The sequence below is a fragment of the Gorilla gorilla genome, chromosome 1 (assembly GCF_029281585.2).
Source record: "Gorilla gorilla gorilla isolate KB3781 chromosome 1, NHGRI_mGorGor1-v2.1_pri, whole genome shotgun sequence".
In the NCBI taxonomy this organism is placed as follows: Eukaryota; Metazoa; Chordata; class Mammalia; order Primates; family Hominidae; genus Gorilla; species Gorilla gorilla.
Window position 1 is genome coordinate 211,718,016 of NC_073224.2, and position 20,928 is coordinate 211,738,943.

The 20,928-nt window shown below is 45.0% G+C and overlaps 2 protein-coding genes across 2 annotated transcripts in view; one reads left to right on the forward strand and one right to left on the reverse strand.

Annotated features, from left to right (window-relative positions):
* Positions 1-209: 209 nt before the first annotated feature.
* Positions 210-2,291, reverse strand: ATP5IF1 (ATP synthase inhibitory factor subunit 1). Its single transcript, XM_004025287.4, has 3 exons — positions 2,039-2,291; positions 1,857-1,948; positions 210-473 (listed from the first exon to the last, which is right to left on the reverse strand). Exons 1-3 carry the CDS (start codon positions 2,123-2,125, stop codon positions 332-334), a joined length of 321 nt encoding a protein of 106 aa, XP_004025336.1. The 5' UTR covers positions 2,126-2,291; the 3' UTR covers positions 210-331.
* A 2,959-nt stretch (positions 2,292-5,250) lies between these two features.
* Positions 5,251-20,928, forward strand: part of DNAJC8 (DnaJ heat shock protein family (Hsp40) member C8) — a 31,344-nt gene continuing 15,666 nt past the window's right edge. The window contains exons 1-2 of the mRNA XM_031008674.3: positions 5,251-5,397; positions 9,301-9,402. Of these exons, the coding sequence (XP_030864534.1) occupies positions 5,320-5,397; positions 9,301-9,402 (180 nt within the window). The 5' untranslated portion in view covers positions 5,251-5,319. The remainder of the gene's footprint in view (positions 5,398-9,300; positions 9,403-20,928) is intronic.

The window sequence follows — 20,928 nt, forward strand, 5'->3', positions numbered from 1 at the left end:
TCAGGAAGCTTTCTCTGAACACCTCTAATTAGACGGGGAGGGGTACTTTGTCTGTGTCACACCTATCCCCCCAACTTGTGTTGTTTCATAGCACTTATCACACGGTGCATTGTCTGTGGGTTCCTGGATGCAGGGACGCCTCTAATCCATTTCAGCAGTCCATTAGTGTCTGTCTATCTCTTCCAGATAGAAGAAGGCATCAAACACAGTTCACTGATGACAATTTATTATAATCTGTTAGTAGCACACAGACAAATATTAGTTAAACCAGAACCATGCCTACACAGAAGTGGGCAATGACATGTGCCATTCTATGGGGAACTGTGTGCACTTAATCATCATGTTTTAGCATTTTGATCTTCTGCTTATGCCGCTCAATTTCTTTCTGCAGACGCTCAATCTCCTTCTTATGATGAACGATTTCTTCTTCATGGTGTTTTTTCAAAGTTGCCAGTTGTTCTCTACTCTGTGCTCTACAAGGACACGGTGGCTCAGGGTTTAATTTCAATCCTTCACCCCAAAGAGATCTCTAAGCATAACCCGTAATGTCTAAGCAAGGAATAGGAGTCCCAATTCCATGGGAGTCTAGCTGGTCATCCTCTTCTACTCCTCAACTAGTGAAAGAATACCCCATCTTAAATTGAGGAGTAGCCATCTTAAGAAGACCAAAGAGCTTATTGCTTTCAGATTCCTCTTTAAAATAGAAAACTCCAGAGAGATGTGACACAAGTCCCTAATACCTTATGAGGGGAACAACCCAGGGAACTTGACTCCCCTTTAGGGGAAAAAAAAGGAACAAAATGAGGAAGACAGACAAAGGGGTGTAGCTAAAAGGCAAATATCCATTTCCTATTCCAATCTGTCTAGAGCTTTCTTTGCCTATAGAAATGAATGGCCCACTGTAAGGCCAGTAAAGGGTCTCTTGCATGCGCAGTACTTGGCAGTTCAATTTAGGTTCCAAGAAGGGACTGGATTACAATGTTGGTTTGGTCACATTTAGGCCTCATTTTTCCTTAACTACAAAATGTAGGGGCTGAATTAGATAGTCTCTAACGGCTGTACCTTGGCTCTCTATACGGTATGGCAGGTGTCATGGTGATAATTCTCAACAGAACGCAGAAGTGAAAGGCCAAAGGACAAGCAAAAGCAAGATTAATTCCTCACTGCTCTCCAGAGTGGACAGAAGTCAGTTAAAGATAACTCAGGGCTGGCAAAGGGAGGCCCAGCCCACTCCACACTCCTAAGCAGGAGAGGGAAATCTACAGGTCTAGGCTGGGCTGAGTAGGGCAAAAGCCTTTAGAAGATGGTGTCCAACCATAAGTAGCTCCCATGACCAGCTCCCATCATCCTCACTCTTGCGGAGTCGGGGGTCTAGAAACACCTGAGAAGCCTGAATGCATGCAGGCTTGCAAAGCTAAGGCGTGCTGGCGAGGAAGGAGAGCGTAGAGGGGGTGACAGGTGGGTAAGGGCCGAGGGAGTCAGGCTGGGAGGCAAACGTTGGACGGTCGGATCTAGACACTGTGCGAAGAATCTGGGGGTGTTTCGCACGACCTGAGGAGAACTCCACGCGGGAGATGGTAATGATAAAGGAGGAGTTGAGCCGTGGGTTGTTTGGAGACCCGCCGGTGGAAATGGTTTGGGGGCCTGAAACTGTTGTGCAGGGAACTGGGAGTGCCCTATACGTGGCAACGGTCGGGACATCAAGGGTTAGGGTATACTGGATTGGGGCCCGGGAGTTCTGTTGGGGGATGGGGCGCCCAAGGCACCAGGTAGGAACGGGTGGGGCGATTGGCAGTTTAAGGATTGGAAGGCCCTTGGGAGATCTAGGGCTGGACTTGGGACCCGGTGAACCTCACCGGAAATATCGTTCCTCTTCAGCCTGCTCTCTCTTTCCGAAGGCCCCACCGGCTTCCCGGATGGAGCCCGCGCCCCGGTCGACATTCTCGGACTGCAGAGAGACAGGGACACTGGTAAAGGTACGGAAGCAAAGATGGGATCCGCCCGCGGGGCTGGAGCAGCGGACACTGCCGCAGCGTACCTGATCCGAGCCGAAGCCTCGGGCTTGCATGGTCCTCACGCCCCACACGCCAAGCCACGTCCGCGCCGCCAACGCCGTCACTGCCATTGCTGCTGGAGCTGCACCTCTGGCGTCTCTGCCGCAGCAAGCAGTCTCTCGTTACGCGCTAATGGCAGGGACGGCCAAGCACCCAATCTGGTCGACGGAGGGGCAGATGAACACAGGAGTAGCGAATCACGGAAGAGCGGAGGCGGGCTTCCCGGAGCTCACAGCGAATCCCTAGCAAGAGACGGGTTTATTCTTAGCCAACCGCTAGCAAGGGCTTAGGGCCAAAGGACTGGAAAGAGGAATGATGGAGGAGTTTGGAGAGCTGCGTGGGGGGAGTGCCAGAAGCCGAAATTTCGGCTCTTGGACTCATCAGAATGAGGCGTGGCGTCCACCTCCAGCCCACGATTTCAATTCTAAAGTCGTTATTATTCAAAGCCCAAAGGAAGTTTTCCCTTCCTTTATTGATGCCTGCTAGCATCAATAAAATGGGGGAATTCGGGGTTTGGGAGCTGTGTCCAGGATGCTGATGTCCAGGATACCGACGTCCAATGTGCCCTGGCTTAGATATACATAAATCGCGCTCATTTGTTATGAGAAGTGTCAGTGTTCTGGCTGGGCGCGGTGGCTCACGCCTGTAATCCCAACACTTTGGGAGGCCGAAGTGGGTGGATCACCTGAGGTCCGGAGTTCGAGACCAGCCTGGCCAACATGGAGAAACCCCGTCTCTACTAAAAATACAAAAATCAGCTGGGTGTGGTGGCACGCGACTGTAATCGCAGCTACTCAGGAGGCTGAGAAAGGAGAATTGGCTTGAACCCGGGAGGCAGAGGTTGCAGTGAGCCGAGATTGCGCAACTGCACTCCAGCCTGGTGACAAAGCGAGACTCTGTCTCAAAACAAAAAAAAAAAGAAAACCCAAATTATAACTTGACCACCTCAGGCACAGTTTCCTAGGACCTCTTGAGGCTGTGTTTCCCCAAGCAATGGTCACTCATCTTGGCTCAGAATAAACCTTTAAAAAATATTTTAGTTTGTTTTTTTCGTTAGCAACATATTGTTGAATGGGCTTAATAACTGCACTTTTGGCAATGTGGTGCAATGCAGTAGAAAAGAGCAGGCCAGGCGCGGTGGCTCACGCCTGTAATCCCAGCACTTTGGGAGGCCGAGGCGGGCAGATCACCTGAGGTTGGGAATTCGAGACCAGCCTGACCAACATGGAGAAACCCCATCTCTACTAAAAAAAAATATGAAAAATTAGCTGGGCATGGTGGCGCATATCTGTAATCCCAGCTACTCGGGAGGCTGAGGCAGGAGAATCGCTTGAACCTGAGAGGCAGGGGGTGCAGTGAGCTGAGATCACGCCTTTGCACTCCAGCCTGGTCAACAAGAGAGAAACTGTCTCAAAAATAAATAAATAAATAAAAATTAAAAATAAATTAGCTAGGCGTGGTGGCACATGCCTGTAATCCCAGCTACTTGGGAGGCTGAGGCAGGAGAATGCTTGAACCCGGGAGGCTGAGGTTGCGGTGAGCTGAGATCGCGCCATTGCACTCCAGCCTGGGTAACAAGAGCGAAACTCTGTCTCAAAAAAAAAAAAAAAAAAAAAAGGATAAGTAGGAGTCTAGGGAAAGCTTGACCTTAACCTCCCTTCATCCATCTAATGAATGTGAACAAGACAACAGTAGTCTTTACTCTCATGAAGTTTATAGCTCTTCTCTAACTCATTTTCTCTTCTCTGTTTCTTCTTTTTTAGATGAGAGAATTGGGCCAGATTATCTACCTGATTGATGATTATAAAAATACCTTCTTTGGGGCTGGGCGTGGTGTCTCACACCTATAATCCCAGCACTTTGGGAGGCCGAGGCGGGTGGATCATGAGGTCAGGAGTTCGAGATCAGCCTGACTAACTCCGTCTCTACTAAAAATACAAAAATCAGCCGGGCGTGGTGACATGCGCCTGCAATTTCAGCTACTCAGGAGGTTGAGGCAGGAGAATCGCTTGAACCTGGGAGGCGGCGGTTGCAGTGAGCCAAGATCATGCCACTGCACTCCAGCCTGGGCAACAGAGCAAGCCTCTGCCTCAAAAAAAACAAAACAAAAAAAAACCTTCTTTGTTTTCTATGAAATAGTAAAACTGGCTTTATTGATCATATTTTAGTTGAGAAAATAGCAGCCCTGCCTGGTATTTTGTTTAATTCCATTTATGTGAAATACGTATTCACATATTGTTTAACTCCATTTATGTGAAATATCCAGAATAGGTAAATCCATATAGATAGAACACAGATTGCTTGTTTTCAGGGACTGGGGAGAGGGGGCGAATAGGGAGTAACTGCTTAATAGGTACTAGGTCTCCTCGGCCAGGCGCGGTGGCTCACGCCTGTAATCCCAGCACTTTGGGAGGCCAAGGCGAGCGGATTACGACGTCAGGAGATCGTAGACCATCCTGGCCAACATGGTGAAAATCCGTCTTTACTAAAAATATAAAAATTAGCGGGGCATGGTGGTGTTTGTCTGTAATCTCAGCTACTCGGGAGGCTAAGGCAGGAGAATTTCTGGAACCGGGGAGGCGCCACTGCACTCCAGCCTGGGTGACAGAGTGAGACTCCGTCTAAAAAAAAAAAAGTAGATACTAAGTCTCCTTTTGAGGTGATGAAACTATTTTGGAACCAGATAGACATGGTGGTTGCAGAACATTGTGAATGTTCTAAAGACCGCTGAGCCGGTCCGGCGCGGTGGCTCATGCCTGTAATTCCTGTACTTCGGGAGGCCTGGGCAACGTGGCAAGACCCCGTCTCTACAAAAGTACATAAAATTAGCCGGGCATGGTGGCGCGCGCCTGCAGTCCCAGCTACTTGGGAGGCTGAAGTGAGAGGATCGCTTGAGCTTGGGAGGTCGAGGCTGCAGTGAGCTGTGATTGCACCACTCGACTCCAGCCTGGACGACAGAGATCCTGTCTCAAAAATAAATAAATAAATAAACCCACTGAATTATTCACTTTTTCTTTTATTCTTCTTATTATTTTTTACCTAGCAACAATAACTTAAGCACATTATTTACTTTAAAGTGGTTAATTATATGTTATGTGTAATTCGTTTAAATTTTAAAAAGCCCACCTACGTTTAAAGTGCCTGGCTGGGCTGCGAGCCCTTTAAGAACCTCTCAGACGGGAGGCGGGGCTAGAGAAGCGGACCTGTAAGAGTCACGTGAGGCGACGCCTGCGCAGAAGGGTCACGTGGTGGCTGGGCCGGGGAAATGGCGGCTTCAGGAGAGAGTGGGACTTCAGGCGGCGGAGGCAGCACCGAGGAAGCATTTATGACCTTCTACAGTGAGGTGAACACAGAGTGAGGAGTAATGGCACCCGGGTGACCTCTCCCGGATCTGCTTTCCCAGTGGACAAAGGCAGTGGCCGCCTGGCCTGGACCGTTGGGCGATTCCTTCAGTCCAGTCTTCGGGGTGGCGGGGGTCTGGGGGTGTGTGAGCGTCTCCCACAGATAGCTGCTGGGAGATCCCCCGGGGCAACGAAAGAGGGGATGGTGTTCGACCTATCGAGGGAGGTGGCGAGTGTGTCCAACATAGTGCGGGCGCGCGGGCAGAGTGCCCCAAGTCCGCGGAGTCGGGGGCTGGCAGAGGCTGGGCCCTTCCTGGGAGTGACTTAGCCTTCTTGGCCCCCGAGACGTTTCTTAGTCCTTTGTAATGAGTTGTTTTAGTGGTTGTTTCTGCCATTCACGAACGCCAGGCACTGTGTATCATGCCAGTTAGGCATTATATTACCCCCATTTTACAGATGACGAACCTGAGGTTTAAGGAGGTGAAATAGTTTGGGGTCTTACAGTAGGTTACAGCTTGCTTGGTGGTATGTTAGGACAGCAGTGAGCTTGTTCTGAGCCTCCTTTACTATCGCATCTCCAGCGCATAGTATGTAGTGGATGCTCAGTAAATATTTGTTGAGTGAATGAATGAATAAATGAAATAAAAGCATGCCGTTTGGAGTCAGAATCTCAGATTAAATTATTGCAAGGGGCTGGGCATAGTGGCTCACATCTGTAATCCCAGCACTTTGGGAGGCCCAGGCGGGAGGAACCCAAAAGCTCTAGGCTGCAGTGACCTATGATCGGACCACTGCACTCCATTTTTGGCGACAGAGTGAGACCCTGTCTCTTTAAAAAGAAGGAAAAAAAGGATAGAAAAAAAATTCTTGGTTGGGCGCGGTGGCTCACGCCTGTAATCCCAGCACTTTGGGAGGCCGAGACGGGCGGATCACGAGGTCAGGAGATCGAGACCACGGTGAAACCCCGTCTCTACTAGAAATACAAAAAATTAGCTGGGCCTGGTAGTGGGCGCCTGTAGTCCCAGCCACTCGGGAGGCTGAGGCAGGAGAATGGCGTGAACCCGGGAGGCAGAGCTTGCAGTGAGCAGAGATCGCGCCACTGCACTCCAGCCTGGGTGACAGAGCGAGAGACTGTCTAAAAAAGAAAAAAATTCTTGGAAGACAGTTAACCTGACTGGACTGGGATTGAATTCTTTTTTTTTTTTTTCTAAGGCGGAGTTTTGCTCTTGTCGCCCAGGCCTGGAGTGCAGTGGCACGATCTTGGCCCACTGCAACCTCTGCCTCCCTGGTTCAAGTGATTCTCTCGCCTCAGCCTCCCGAGTAGCTGGGATTACAGGCGCCTGCCACCACGCCTGGCTAATTTTTTTATTTTTGGTAGAGACGGGGGTTTCACCATGTTGGCCAGACTGGTCTCGACCTCCTGACTTAAGGTCCGCCCGCCTCGGCCTCCCAAAGTGCTGGGATTACAGGCGTGAGCCACCACGCCTGGCCAGGATTGAATTTGTTCAAGACATTAATTTTGCAGATTTTCATATTCCACATCTGTAAAAACAAGATAGTTAATTTAATTTTATTTATTTATTTTGAGACAGAGCCTCACTCTTGCCCAAGCTGGAGTGCACAACCTCTGCCTCCTGGGCTCAAGTGATTCTCCCACATCAGTAGCTGGGACTACAAGCTCAGGCCACCATGCCTGGCTGATTTTTGTATTTTTTTTGTTGTGACAGGGTCTTGTTGTGTTGCCCAGGCTGGTCTTAAACTCCTGGGCTCAAGCAATCCTCCCGTCTTGGCCTCCCAAAGTGTTGGGATTACAGGCATGAGCCACTGTGCTTGGCAAGAGAGTTAATTTTAAAATAAATATTTTCATGAGGACTAAAGTTATTGTATAAGAAAGCGTTTCATAAAAAAATAAAGCAGAAGCATCTTTCTCAGGGTTAAACAAGGCAGAAGATGGGACCTCTGTAGGTTGGCATGGGTTTGAGGAATGGAGTTGCCCCCCGGCAGGCTGTGAGCTATTCAGGGTTAAGGACCATATCACATCCATCTTTTATTTCTTGCAATTGTAACAGTACTTGTTACATAGTAGTTTCTCCAAAGTGTTACGTTTAGGTCTAGACACCTGGCAGGCACTGCCTGTAGTCTCAGCTGCCTGGAAGGCTGAGGCGAGAGGACTGGAGGATGACTTGAGCCCAGGAGGTGGAGGTTGCAGTGAGCCATGATCTATCTTCTGTCACTGCAGTACACCCTGGGTGACAGAGCAAGACCCCTTCTCAAAAAACAAAAACAAACAAAAAACCAAATGGCAACCTTTGTTTGTTTGAATTGGATGGGAAAAAATATCTAAGGAAGGATGCTTCAGTCATTTTTTTTAAAAAATAGAGACAAGGTCTTGCCATGTTGCTCAGGTTGGTCTTGAATTCCTGCACCCAAGTGATCCTCCTGCCTCAGACTCCCAAAGTGCTGGGATTACAGGCATAAGCTACCACACTGGCCTCATTCATTTAACAGATGTTTATTGAACATTTGAAATGTACTAGTTTGCTATTTAGGTGTTGGGGATACGGTAGTGAACAAGAGAGAAAAAAAAATCCTGTTTTCATAGAGTGAAGAGGGAAGATGTCTAGAAGGAATGACTTTTTATGTTAATGAAATTCTTTCCAACCTTGTTTTGGCTATAGGAATAAAGATGGCATATAGCATACCAGAGATTCATTCCAACTAGCATTCCAACTCTGACAGTGACACCAAGAATGTTTTCCTGGGACTGCCTGGTGCTTGTTCTCCCTGGCATTGTCTTCAGGTCAGGGATTTTTCTTTTTCCTTTCTTTCTTTTTTTAAAATTAAAAATAGAGATGGGGTTTTGCCATGTTGCCCAGGCTTGTCTCAAACTCCTGAGCTCAAGCAATCCACCCACCTCAGCCTCCCAAAATGTTGGAATTACAGGTGACAGCTACTGCGCCTGGTCAAGTCAGGGATTTTTTCTAACACTATTAGAATTAGGTGGTGGAGTTGTTTGTTCCTTCCCATCAACAGCTTAAGTGCTGCTCATAGTTTATGTCTTACTGTGATTGTATTTTTCCTTTTTTTGCTCTTTAAATTTTTTTCTTTATTTTTTTTCCTCACAGAGAAATCTCTTACTTTTTTTTTTTCTTTTTTGAGACGGAGTCTTGCTGTGTCGCCCAGGCTGGAGTCCAGTGGCGCGATCTTGGCTCACTGCAACCTCTGTCCCTGGGGTTCAAGCGATTCACCTGCCTCAGCCTCCCAAGTAGCTGGGACTACACGCCATGCCACCATGCCCAGCTAATTTTTTGTATTTTTAGTAGAGACGGGGTTTCACCATGTTGGCCAGGATGGACTCCATCTCCTGACCTCATGATCTGCCCACCCCCCAGCCTCCCAAAGTGTTGGGATTACAGGCGTGAGCCACTGCGCCCAGCCTATTTTTTTTTCTTAAAATTAAAAGCTATAAATGAAGTATAACCACACACAAGCACATCTTCCATCATTAAAGTGGAAATTCTTTAAAGGCTGTGACTTATTTATCTTTGAATCCTCTTGATGCCTGCTGTGGGATCAAACTGTTGGGGTTAAAATTCTGGCTTACAAGTTGGGTAATTGGGAACAAGTCAGTTACCTTCTCTAAGCCTCAGTATTCTTATCTGTGAATTGGGTATAATAGCAGTATCTACCACATAGGGTTGTTGAGATTAATAAATACATGTAAGGTTTTTATATTAAAATTCAACAAATGGTAGTTTTAATTTCTCAAAGCATTTAGCAAAATGTCTTGCACATGGTAAACACACAAATAAATGTTTGTTGAACATATCAGTGAACATTTTGTTAAGATAATTCAGTTTGTTATTGAATTCTATTAATGAAGTTTTTAATCCTCATAATTTTAGGTGAAACAAATAGAGAAGAGAGACTCGGTTCTAACTTCGAAAAATCAGATTGAAAGACTGACCCGTCCTGGTTCCTCTTACTTCAATTTGAACCCATTTGAGGTGAGCTGATTGATGTTGCTAGGGCCTCTGTAATGGGGGAGATTTGCATAGCTGCAGGCATACCTACATCAGAATACATACCTCATTTATATCATAGTTAGGATTGAGAAAAATGGTGGAGTAAAGTGATGGAATCTGTATAGTACAAAATTGAGTATTCCTTATCCAAAATGCTTGGGACCAGAAGTTTTTTGGATTTTGGATTTTTTTGGGATTTTGGAATATATACATACATTCTGCTTACCTACTGGTTGAAGCATCCCAAATTAGAAAATTCAGAATGTTAATGAGCATTTTCTTTGAGCATCAGTTGACTCTCAGAAAGTTTCAGATTTTGGAGCATTTTGGATTTTGCATTTTTGGATTAGGGATATGTAACCTGTATGTAGATTGTCTTTAAACTTGGGTGATTGTACTGAGCAGAACTGGAGAGGCAGCATGTTAAGGAAAGTGAGATGGTCACATATCTTTCATCATCTTTTAGCAACCCAAATATATAAGGATTTAATTTCAGATGTGAAGGGGTGGCTAGCTCTAATACGTTTAGGATTCTTTTTTTTTTCTTTTTTTTGAGACAGAGTCTTGCTCTATCCCCCAGGCTGGAGTGCAGTGGTGCGATCTTGAGTCACTGCAACCTCCTCCTCCCAGGTTCAAGCAATTCTCCTGCCTCAGCCTCCTGAGTAGGTGGGATTACAGGTGCCCACCACTGTGCCTGGCTAATATTTGTATTTTTAGTAGAGATGGGGTTTCACCATGTTGGCCAGGCTGGTCTCGAACTCCTGACCTTGTGATCCACCCGCCTTAGCCTCCCAAAGTGCTGGGATTACAGGCGTGAGCCACTGCGCCCAGCCTAGGATTCTTGATTTAAACTACTTGTTAAAACTTTTCTGTTTCACTATAATAAATGCCAAAAACCCAACAACAACAAAACAAAGATCACAAGATTTTAGATAAGTGAATATACTTTTTGATTTTCTTAATTTTATAGCTTTAAACTTTTCCTGGTTATAAAAGTAAATCATATTTGTTGCAAATGTACAGAAAGCAAGAATAATCATATATAATCCCACCTAAGAGAAATAGCCACTCCTGTTTACACTCAAACTGTTTTGCTTAAAAACAGGGAGCATCATACACTTAATCCTTCTTCTTCTTCTTCCTCTTTTTCTTTTTTAAAGAGATGGGGCCTCATTATGTTGCCCAGGCTGGCTTAGAACTCTTGGGCTTGAGTGATCTCCTTGACCTGCTCAGCCTCTGGAGTAGATGGGATTACAGGCATATGGCACCACACCTGGCTCAGCTCAATACGATTTTATTTTATTTTATTTTTTTGAGACAGGGTCTCACTGTCACCCAGGCTAGAGTGCAGTGGTGCAATCATGGCTTACTGCACCCTTGAACTCCTGGGTTCAAACGATTTGCCCACCTTGGGCTCCCATAGTGCTGGGATTACAGCCATTCGCCACCATGTCCAGCCTCAGTGCTGTTTTATATGCTTTTTTTTTTTTTTTTGAGATGAAGTCTCACTCTGTCACCTAAGCTGGAGTGTAATGGTGCAATCTTGACTCACTGCAACTCCGCCTCCCAGATTCAAGTGTTTCTCTTGCCTCAGCCTCCCAAGTAGCTGAGATTACAGGTGCCTGCCTCCATGCTTGGCTAATTTTTGTATTTTTAGTAGAGACGGGGTTTTGCCATATTGTTCAGGTTGGTCTCGAACTCCTGAGCTCAGGCGATCCACCTGTCGCGGCCTCCCAAAGTGCTAGGATTATAGGTGTGAGCCACCGCGCCTGGCCAAAAAAAAAAAAGAGAAATTCTTTTTTTTTTTTTTGCAATGCTTGACAAGATGTTAAATCTGTTAACATCTTTAATCATAAATGAACTCTTCAGAAATCAGTACAGACTAACATTACACGGGAAGTGAAAATAAAAGGAACAGAGGAAAATGGAATAGTACAAATGAGTTATAAGGCTATATGAAGATGATATATAGTTAATACTAATAGTTGAGAAAGCAATTTTATTATAAATTACATTATCTGTGCTTACAAATATTGATATCTGATGTTCGTACAGCTTTAGAAAATGAAGAATTCTCAAATACTGAGGAAACTTACTCTAGTCATGAGGAGTTTATTCAAAAATGTAGATTTTTGCATAAATTTGGCCCCAGCAGTTCCAAACCACAGCAATCACTCCAACAAAGTAATTGGGTACACACACATATACATACATGTTTACTACACAATAGATGTGTAAGTAATATGTCACCCCCAAAGAAACTTTTTATGAAGTGGTTATAAAATAATAGACTGGGGGGTAAAAAAAATTCCATATAATTTATTTAATCATTTCTTTATTGTGGAATAGTTTAGCTAGTTTATTTCTTTCTAAAATTTTTTTTTTTGAGATGGAGTCTCTGTCGCCCAAGCTGGAGTGCAGTGGCGCAATCTCGGCTCACCGCAACCTCCGCCTCCCGGGTTCAAGCGATTCTTCTGCCTCAGCCTCCCGAGTAGCTGGGACTACAGGCATGTGCCACCACGCCTGGCTAATTTTTGTATTTTTTGTAGAGATGGGGTTTCACCATATTGGCCAGGCTTTTCTCAAACTCCTGACCTTGTGATCTGCTTGCCTCAGCCTCTCAAAGTGCCGTGATTACAGGCGTGAGCCACCACACCCAGATCTTTAAAAAGTTTTTTTAACAGGCGGCCCTCTGAACCAGAATAGGTTCAGAGAGACTCTCTAAACTACTTTCTAATTGTTCACATTTACTAATAATTTTGAAGTGAATATTTTTCTATCTGTTAAATAATAGAAACAACACTTATTGGGCACTTAGAAAAAAACTCCCCTCACTTTTTTTAATTGTGGAAAAATACATATAACATAAAATTTGCCATTTTGGCCAGGTGTGGTGGCTCACTCCTGTAATCTCAGCACTTTGGGAGGCCAAGGTGGGAGGATCACTTTAGGCCAGGAGTTTGAGACCAGCCTGGCCAACATGGCGAAACCCCATCTCTACAAAAATAATACAAACATTGCTGGGCATGGTGGTGCATGCCTGTAATCTCAGCTATTTGGGAGGCTAAGGCCCAAGAATCACTTAAACCCAGGAGGCGGAGGTTGCAGTGAGCCGAGATTGTGCTACTGTACTCCAGCCTGGGTGACAGAACGAGACTGTCTCAAAAAAAAAAAAAAATTACCATTTAAATTTTTTTTTAGTTTTACAATTCAGTGGCATTAAGTACATTCACAGTGTTGTGTAATCATCACCACTGTTCATATTCAGAAATTTTTCGTCACCCCAACCAGAAACTCTGTATCCACTAAACACTAACTCCTCATTTTCTCCCTGACCCCTGGTAACCTCTACTCTACTTTGTCTATGAATTTGCCTCTTCTAGGAAACCTGTGTAAGTGGAATGGTGCCGTATTTGTTACTTTGTGTCTGGCTTATTTCACTTAGCATGATATTTTCAAGGTTCATCTGTTTTCTGTTTTTTGAAGAGTAATTTTTCAAGAATTTTTTCATTTATAAATAATCTCAGATTAACAAATATTTCAAATACAATATGAAGACTTTTCCTTGAACTGTTTAAGAGTAAATTGTTAGTATGATGGTCCATCACCCTGATATACTTTAATGTGATTTTTCTACAAATATCGTCTTACTGAACCACAATATAAACTATCAAAATCAGGAAATGAACACTGATACATTGTTACTATGTAAATCATCAGACCCCATTCAAATTTTACTAATTGTCCCAAAAAAGTCTTTCTCAGGGCCTCTCTGGATACATTGTTACTATATAATCATCAGACCCCATTCAGGTTTTACTAATTGTCCCAAAAAGGTGTTTTTCAGGGCCTCTCTGTCACTCAGCTCACTGTACAGCTCACTGCAACCTCGAACTCCTGGGCTCTGGGCTCAATTGATCCTCCCACCTCAGATTTTCAAAATATTGGGATTCAAGGTGTGAGCCACTGTGTTTGGCTCTTTGGTTTGTTTGTTTGTTTTGTGACAGAGTCTCACTCCACCGCCCAGACTGGAGTGCAGTGGCGCAATCTCGGTTCACTGCAACCTCCGCCTCCCGGGTTCAAGTGATTCTCCTGACTCAGCCTCCCTGGTAGCTGGGATTACAGGAGCGTGCCACCATGCCCTGCTAATTTTTTGTATTTTTAGTAGAGATGGGGTTTCACCAAGCTGGCCAGGCTGGTCTCGAACTCCTGACCTCATGATCCGCCCTCCTCAGCCTCCCAAAAAGTGCTGGGATTTCAGGCGTGAGCCACCGCACCTGGCGTGTTTGTTTTGTTTTGTAAGATGGGGTCTCCCTGGCCAGGCGCGGTGGCTTACACCTGTAATTCCAACACTTTGGGAGGCTGAGGCGGGCAGATCACCTGAGGTCAGGAGTTCAAGACCAGCTTGGCTAACGTGGTGAAACCCTGTCTCTACTAAAAACAAAAAAATTAACCGGGCGTGATGGCGTGCCCCTGTAATCCCAGCTACTTGGGAGGCTGAGACAGGAGAATTGCTTGAACCCGGGAGGCAGAGGTTGCAGTGAGCCGAGATTACACCATTGCACTCCAGCCTGGGTGACAGAGTGAGACTCCATCTCAAAAATAAAAAGAAGTGTCATGAGGTTACTATTTCTCCCCTTTGTAATAAATAAGTATTTTATGTGAGGGTGCTTTGAAACTTGGTAAATATCCTGTCCCTATCAAAATTTTAGTTCATTTATTTGCCAGTATGGACTTAGGTTTTTCTATTTTATTCAGTAAGTTGTAATTTTATGTTTATTTTGATGCTCAGATTGTCTCAAGTTTGGCCAGTGGGTTACCTTTCAATCTAGCTCCTGTGTCTTTCATATGTCCTCATCATTCTTTGATTAGTAGGCACTTTTGTGTTTTTCCTGACCCAGCCTGGAATTAACCATTTCACCAAGGAGCCCTGGTTCCTTTCGGCAAAGAATGATATATAGAAATCAAGATTTGAATGCTAGGTAGATTCATTGCTGTTGGGATATCACAGCTTACAGACCCTGGAGTCTGTGTGTTTGTGTGTGTACATATATGTTTACACCCAACATCCATTTTCAGTCCAACCCCACAGGATTTATTCTAATAGTTAGAAACCTGGTTCCCACTATCTTTTCTTTATTCTTCTTCTTCTTTTTTTTTTTTTTGTAAAGACAAGGTCTCACTATGTTGCCCAGGTTGATCACAAACTCTTGGCCTCAAGTGATCCTCCCTTGGCCTCCCAAAGTACTGGGATTGATTATAGCATTACAGCCAGTGCAGCTGGCGCTGGCTCCTACAGAATTTAATATCTACATTTACTTAATTGATCTCTCTGTATGCAACTAACTTCCCACTGCCACTCCTTCCCTCTGAATGCTCTCCTCACCCCGCTGTACTCTGATACCAGCACCAGGATATGTCTATGCAAAAACCTTTCTCACCACACCTGGGCTCTGAACTCTCATGTCAGGCCACCCTTCCATGTGGCTCTCTGGCTTTCTGAGCATGCTGTCTTCCTGCTGGGGGCCCTTTTCACTGATCATGGGCTCCAGCATCCCACACTGATCCTCCCCGCTGAGTAGGCATCTTCCCTACCCTGCTCTGGCTTTGACATCCTCTGTCAAGCCACCTTCTTCCATGAACACCTTTCTCCTCTTACTCGGGCTCTGGCTCCACATACCATGTCTCTTTTCATATTTTTTGGGCTCTGAACCTTGTGTGGGGCTGCCTTTTCACACTGGATGCCCTACTACTTGGACACCCTTCTCACCATACCAGGCTTCCATACCCCATGCTTGGCTGCCCTTTGTGAGAATGTCCTTGCTTGGGCTCTTGTACCCTGTTCCAGGCTACCTTCCCCTGTGGACACCCTCCGTACCTTGCTTGGTCTCAGACACCCTGTGTTGGATTCTACTTCCACACGGATGCTTTCCTCATCCCTTTTGGGCCCTGATATCCTGCACTGGCTGCCCTCCCATGCTGACATTTTCCCCCTGCTTAGGTTCTGATGTTCCTGTGCTGGCCTCCCTGTCTATGGGGATGCCTTTCTGAACTTCTTTGTACACCATGTTAGGCTGTCCTTCTCTGTGGATGCCCTTCTCACCCCATTTGGGCTTCAGCACCCTGTGACTAGCCACTACTCTCTGTGTGGTCACTGCCTTCCTTGTTCCAGGTGGGCTCTGACACTGTGCTCTGGGCCATGTGACTCCCACCCAGAGTAGACGTCTGTTTTGCCTGACCCCACTTAATGGATTTGGATTTATTGCTTAGGAAGGGAAGGGGGAGATAAAAAGCTTGAAGATTACTTTTTTTTCAATTTTTAAAATTGTAAAATACACATAACATAAAAGTTACCATCTTAACCAGTTCATTTTTTTTTTTTTTTTTTTTGAGGTGGAGTCTTGCTTTGTCACCCAGGCTAGAGTGTAGTGGCGTGATCTCGGCTTACTGCAACCTCCGCCACCTGGATTCAAGCAATTCTCCTGTCTCAGCCTCCTGAGTAGCTGGGACTACAGGTGCATGCCACCATGTCCGGCTAATTTTTGTAGTTTTGGTAGAGACGGAGTTTCACCATGTTGGTCAGGCTGGTCTCGAACGCCTGACCTCAGGTGATCCACCCGCCTCAGCCTCCCAAAGTGCTGGGATTACAGGTGTGAGCCACTGTGCCCGGCCAGTTCATTGGTTTTAAATACACTCGTAGTGTTGTCCAACCATTACTATTATCCATCCTCATAACTCTTTTCATCTTGTAAAACTGAAACCGTATACCCATTAAACAATAATTCCGCATTCCTCCCTCCCCAGCCCCTGGTAACCACCATTCTACTTTTTGTCTCTATGACTTTGACCAAGTACCTCATATAAAAGGAATCATAGTGTTTGCCTTTTCGTGACTGGCTTATTTCATCTAGTACAATGTCTTGGGTTCTTCAATGTTGTAGCATATTGTAGAATTTCCTTCTTTTTAAGGCTGAATGGTAATCTGTTGTATGGATATACCACATTTTGCCTATTCATTCATCCGTTGATGGACATGGGTTGTTCTGCATCTTAGCTATTGAGAAAAGTGTTGCTATAAACATGGATGTACAAATATTGAAGAGTACTTTTGATATGATTTTGGGGAGGGCCTAGGGGAAGATGATTTGCTGGAGAGATGATAAAGAATTTATGGTATGTTCTTTCTATCTAGCCATACTTTAAAATCGAGCATAGTACCATGAAAGGGAACATATACCATATAATTTATTTTTTGTTAAGGTAATTAGTGTCTCCTGTGGGGACCTGATGGATGAGAAGGGACAGATTGTTGGGCATCAGTGTGAAGGCTAGGATTTTAGTGCCCTATTAGTTATTGTAGTTCTGAAAGTGGAACTCATTGCCCTGTAGCCTTTGTTCTCACTATAGGAAGTATGTTTAGATGTGTGACGATATGGTGAGTTTGCACGCTCTGAAAGCTGCAAGATTGTGTTTGAGTGGGCAGGACTCCCTGACCGTTCTTTCTTTTCTTTTCTCTTCTCTTCTCTTCTCTCTTCTCTCTTCTCCCTTCTCCCTTCTCTCTTCTCTCTTCTCTCTTCTCCTCTCTTCTCTCTTTCTCCTCTCTCCTCTCTCCTCTCTCCTCTCTCCTCTCTCCTCTCTCCTCTCTTCTCCTCTCTTCTCTCTCCTCTCTCCTCTCTCCTCTCTCCTCTCTTCTCTTCTCTTCTTTCCCTTTTTGAGACAGAGTTTCCTTCTTGTTGCCCAGGCTGGAGTACAGGGGCACGATCTCGGCTTACTGCAACCTCCGCCTCCCGGGTTCAAGCAATTCTCCTGTCTCAGTCTCCCGAGTAGCTGGGACTATAGGCGCCCGCCACCACGCCCGGCTAATTTTTTGTATTTTTCATAGAGACGGGGTTTCACCATGTTAGCCAGGATGGTCTCGATCTCCTGACCTCGTGATCCGCCCGCCTCGGCCTCCCAAAGTGCTGGGATTACAGGTGTGAGCCACCGCGCCCAGCCTGGATTCCTTTTTCAAGCAGAAGATCCTAAAGGAGATGGCTGTTATATTTTGAGTTCAGGAACTTATCTGAATGCAACAGTTAAGCATTTTTGTTTCTGTGTGATGATTAATTAGCTCCCTGAGGTTCAAAACTGTGGGTCTCTCCCTCCATATCCTAAAAGCCTGAGACACAACAGGAGTTCAGAAAAACCTTCCAAGAATCTGAACAGACCTGTGTGCTTGGAGCCATGTTGGTAATAAGGCATTTATCATTTTTGTCAGAATTACTTGTTACTTATCTACTGTGAGAACAGTAATTCTTAAATTCTGTGAGGACAGTAGAGCTGTGGTTAGAATGTGTCTCCCAAATTCATGTGTTAGAAATTTAATCCCAATGCAACAGCTTTTCGGGGTAGGGCCTAATAAGAGGTGATTAGGCCTCTGCCCTCACAATTGGATTAATGTCCTCATCTTGGGAGTGGATTAGTTATCTCAAGAATGGACTTGTTACATATGTGAGTTTAGCCCCCTCTTGCCCTTACCTGATGACGGCCACTCAACCTTGAACTTCCCAGCCTACAGAAGTATAAGAAATACATTTCTTTTCTTTATAAAGTGCCCAGTCTATGGCATTCTGTTCTGGCAACACAAAACAGACTAAGAAAAGAAGTGAGCACATTATCTAGCTATCTTAGAAAATTTTTGTGCTCTAAAAGTTGGTACTGAATGTATAAAGCTGGCTTCAAAGAGGACCGGCCGCAGGTAAAAGTCCATTGTCTTCACCATGCCACGTGTGGCACCTCCAGCTCTTAAAGACAAAAGAGGAGTTGGATTGGCTTTGAAGGCACTCAGTGAATATTTGTTCTGATATAACTCTTGGAAAAATAACTTTTGGAGTGTGTGTTTGTATGTGTATGTAGGTATATATACTCTCCTCCTTTTTGCCCAATCGTGGTGAAAGTAAGCTCCAGATGTTGTTAAAACTTAATGCCTAAATACTTTAGCATGCATCTCCTCGAAACAAGAACAATTCCGTGTAACCACAACACCACTATCACCCATTGGAAAATAACACTAAGAAAGAATAGAAAGGCCGGGCACAGTGGCTCACGCCTGTAATCCTAGCACTTTGGGAGGCTGAGGTGAGCCGATTGCCTGAGTTCAGGAGTTTGAGACCAGCCTGGCCAACATGGTGAAACCCCATCTTTACTAAAATACAAAAAATTAGCTGGGCGTGGCGGCAAACACCTGAAGTCCCAGCTATTCAGGAGGCTGAGGCAGGAGAATTGCTTGAACCCAGGAGGTGGAGGTTGAAGTGAGCCGAGATTGCTCCACTGCACTTGACAGAACAAGACTCTGTCTCAAGAAAGAAAGAAAAAAGAATAGAAATCGTCTGAACTTCACAAAAAAAGCCTCTAATAAAACTAGAGCTTAAGAAACTTTAGCCATAGGAAAACCACATCAAGTTACTTTATCCAGCATACAGTCCACATGCAAATGGGCCCAGCTGTCCCCAAAATCTCCTTTATAGCTATTTTAGTTTTATTTATTTATTTATTGAGACAGAGTCTCGCTCTGTTGCCCAGGCTGGAGTGCAGTGGCACGATCTCGGCTCACTGCAAGCACCGCCTCCCGGGTTCATGCCATTCTCCTCCCTCAGCCTCCTGAGTAGCTGGGACCACAGGCGCCCGCCACCACACCTGGCTAATTTTTTTGTATTTTTGGTAGAGATGACGTTTCACCGTGTTAGCCAGGATTGTCTCGATCTCCTGACCTAGTGATCTGCCTGCCTCCGCCTCCCAAAGTGCTGGGATTACAGGCGTGAGCCGCCACGCCTGGCCAATTTTAGAGTTTTTTTTTTTAACTCAAGAACCACTATAACCATTTTACTGTCTGTATATATCCCATAACATCATGTTGTAATCCTCAAATACAGCAGAATTTATTTTTTAAAAAGAAATCAATCAGAGTTTATGAATTACATTTGGCATGATTAGTTGTAAGCTATAACCTCATCAGAGGCTTTTTTTGTGAGGGTGGGACAATTTCTGTTCTTTCTCATTTATTTGGGCGCCTTCTGGGATTTGTTGGACTTTGGTTTGCCCCTAGAGATTCCTTTTCCTCAGAACTAGTGGTTTTCCTATGAATATTTTTGTTTGAACAGTTACAGTCCCTCGTCTGTAAATCTTATGTGACTTCGCTCTTCCTGTTGAGTGACTTTCCCAATTCCTTTCTTCTTGGGAAGTTATGAGAGTGGGGTGCACTGACATGAAAATTCTCATTTTCATGCACCACCACGCCTGGCTAATATTGTATTTTTAGTAGAGACGGGGTTTCTCCATGTTGGCCAGGCCTGTCTCAAACTCCTGGCCTCAAGTGATCTCCCTGCCTTGGCCTCCCAAAGTATTGGGATTACAGGCGTGAGCCACTGCACCCGGCCAGGGAGACCCCATCTCTAAAAACATTTTAAAAAGTCACCAGGCATGGTTGTGTGCTCCACGCACTTACAGTCCTAGTTGCTCAAGAGGCTGAGACCAGAGGACCACTTGAGCCTCAGAGCTTGAGGCTGCAGTGACCTATGATTATGCCACTACACTCCAGCCTGGGCAACAAAGTGAGACACTGTCTCAAAAAAAAAAAAAAAAATTATTTGTTTAAAGAAGTGTTGCTTAAGGCTGGGTGCGGTGGCTCACGCCTGTAATCCCAGCACTTTGGGAGGCTGAGGTGGGCAGATCACCTGAAGTCGGGAGTTCGAGACCAGCCTGACCAACATGGAGAAACCCCGTCTCTACTAAAAATACAAAATGAGCCGGGCGTGGTGGCGCATGCCTGTAATCCCAGCTACTCGAGAGTCTGAGGCAGGAGAATCGCTTGAACCTGGGAGGCGGAGGTGGCAGTGAGTCGAAATCACACCATTGCACTCCAGCCTGGGCAACAAGAACGAAACTCCTTCTCAAAAAAAAAAAAAAAAAAAAAGAAATCGCCCCACTTTCACAAAAAAAGCCTCTAATAAAATTAGAGCTTAGGAAACTTTAGCCATAGGAAAACAACATGAAGTAACTTTATCCAGCATACAGTCCACATGCAAATGGGCCCAGCTGTCCCCAAAATCTCCTTTATAGCTATTTTAGGTTTTTTTTTTAACTCAAGAACCACTATAACTATTTTACTGTCTGTATATATCCCATAACATCATGTTGTAATCCCCAAATACACACAGCAAAATTTATTTTTAAAAAATCAATCAGGGTTTATGAATTACATTTGGCATGATTAGTTGTAAGCTATAATCTTATCAGAGGCTTTTTTTGTGAGGGTGGGACAGTTTCTGTTCTTTCTCATTTATTTGGGCATCCTCTGGGATTTCTTGGACTTTGGTTTACCCCTAGAGATTCCTTTTCCTCAGAACTAGTGGTTTTCCTATGAATATTTTTGTATGAATAGTTACAGTCCCTCGTCTGTAAATCTTACGTGACTTCGCTCTTCCTATTGAGTGACTTTCCCAATTCCTTTTTCCCTTGGGAAGTTATGAG

What these genes read in the sequence shown, in the direction of transcription:
- ATP5IF1 (XM_004025287.4), bottom strand. Translation starts at nt 2,125, where the DNA reads ATGGCAGTGACGGCGTTGGCGGCGCGGACGTGGCTTGGCGTGTGGGGC. An exon ending in GAGGCTTCGGCTCGGATCAG is followed by an intron (nt 1,949 to 2,038) that starts GTACGCTGCGGC and finishes GTCTCTCTGCAG; the next exon opens with TCCGAGAATGTCGACCGGGG. An exon ending in GAAGAGGAACGATATTTCCG is followed by an intron (nt 474 to 1,856) that starts GTGAGGTTCACC and finishes GTGTCCTTGTAG; the next exon opens with AGCACAGAGTAGAGAACAAC.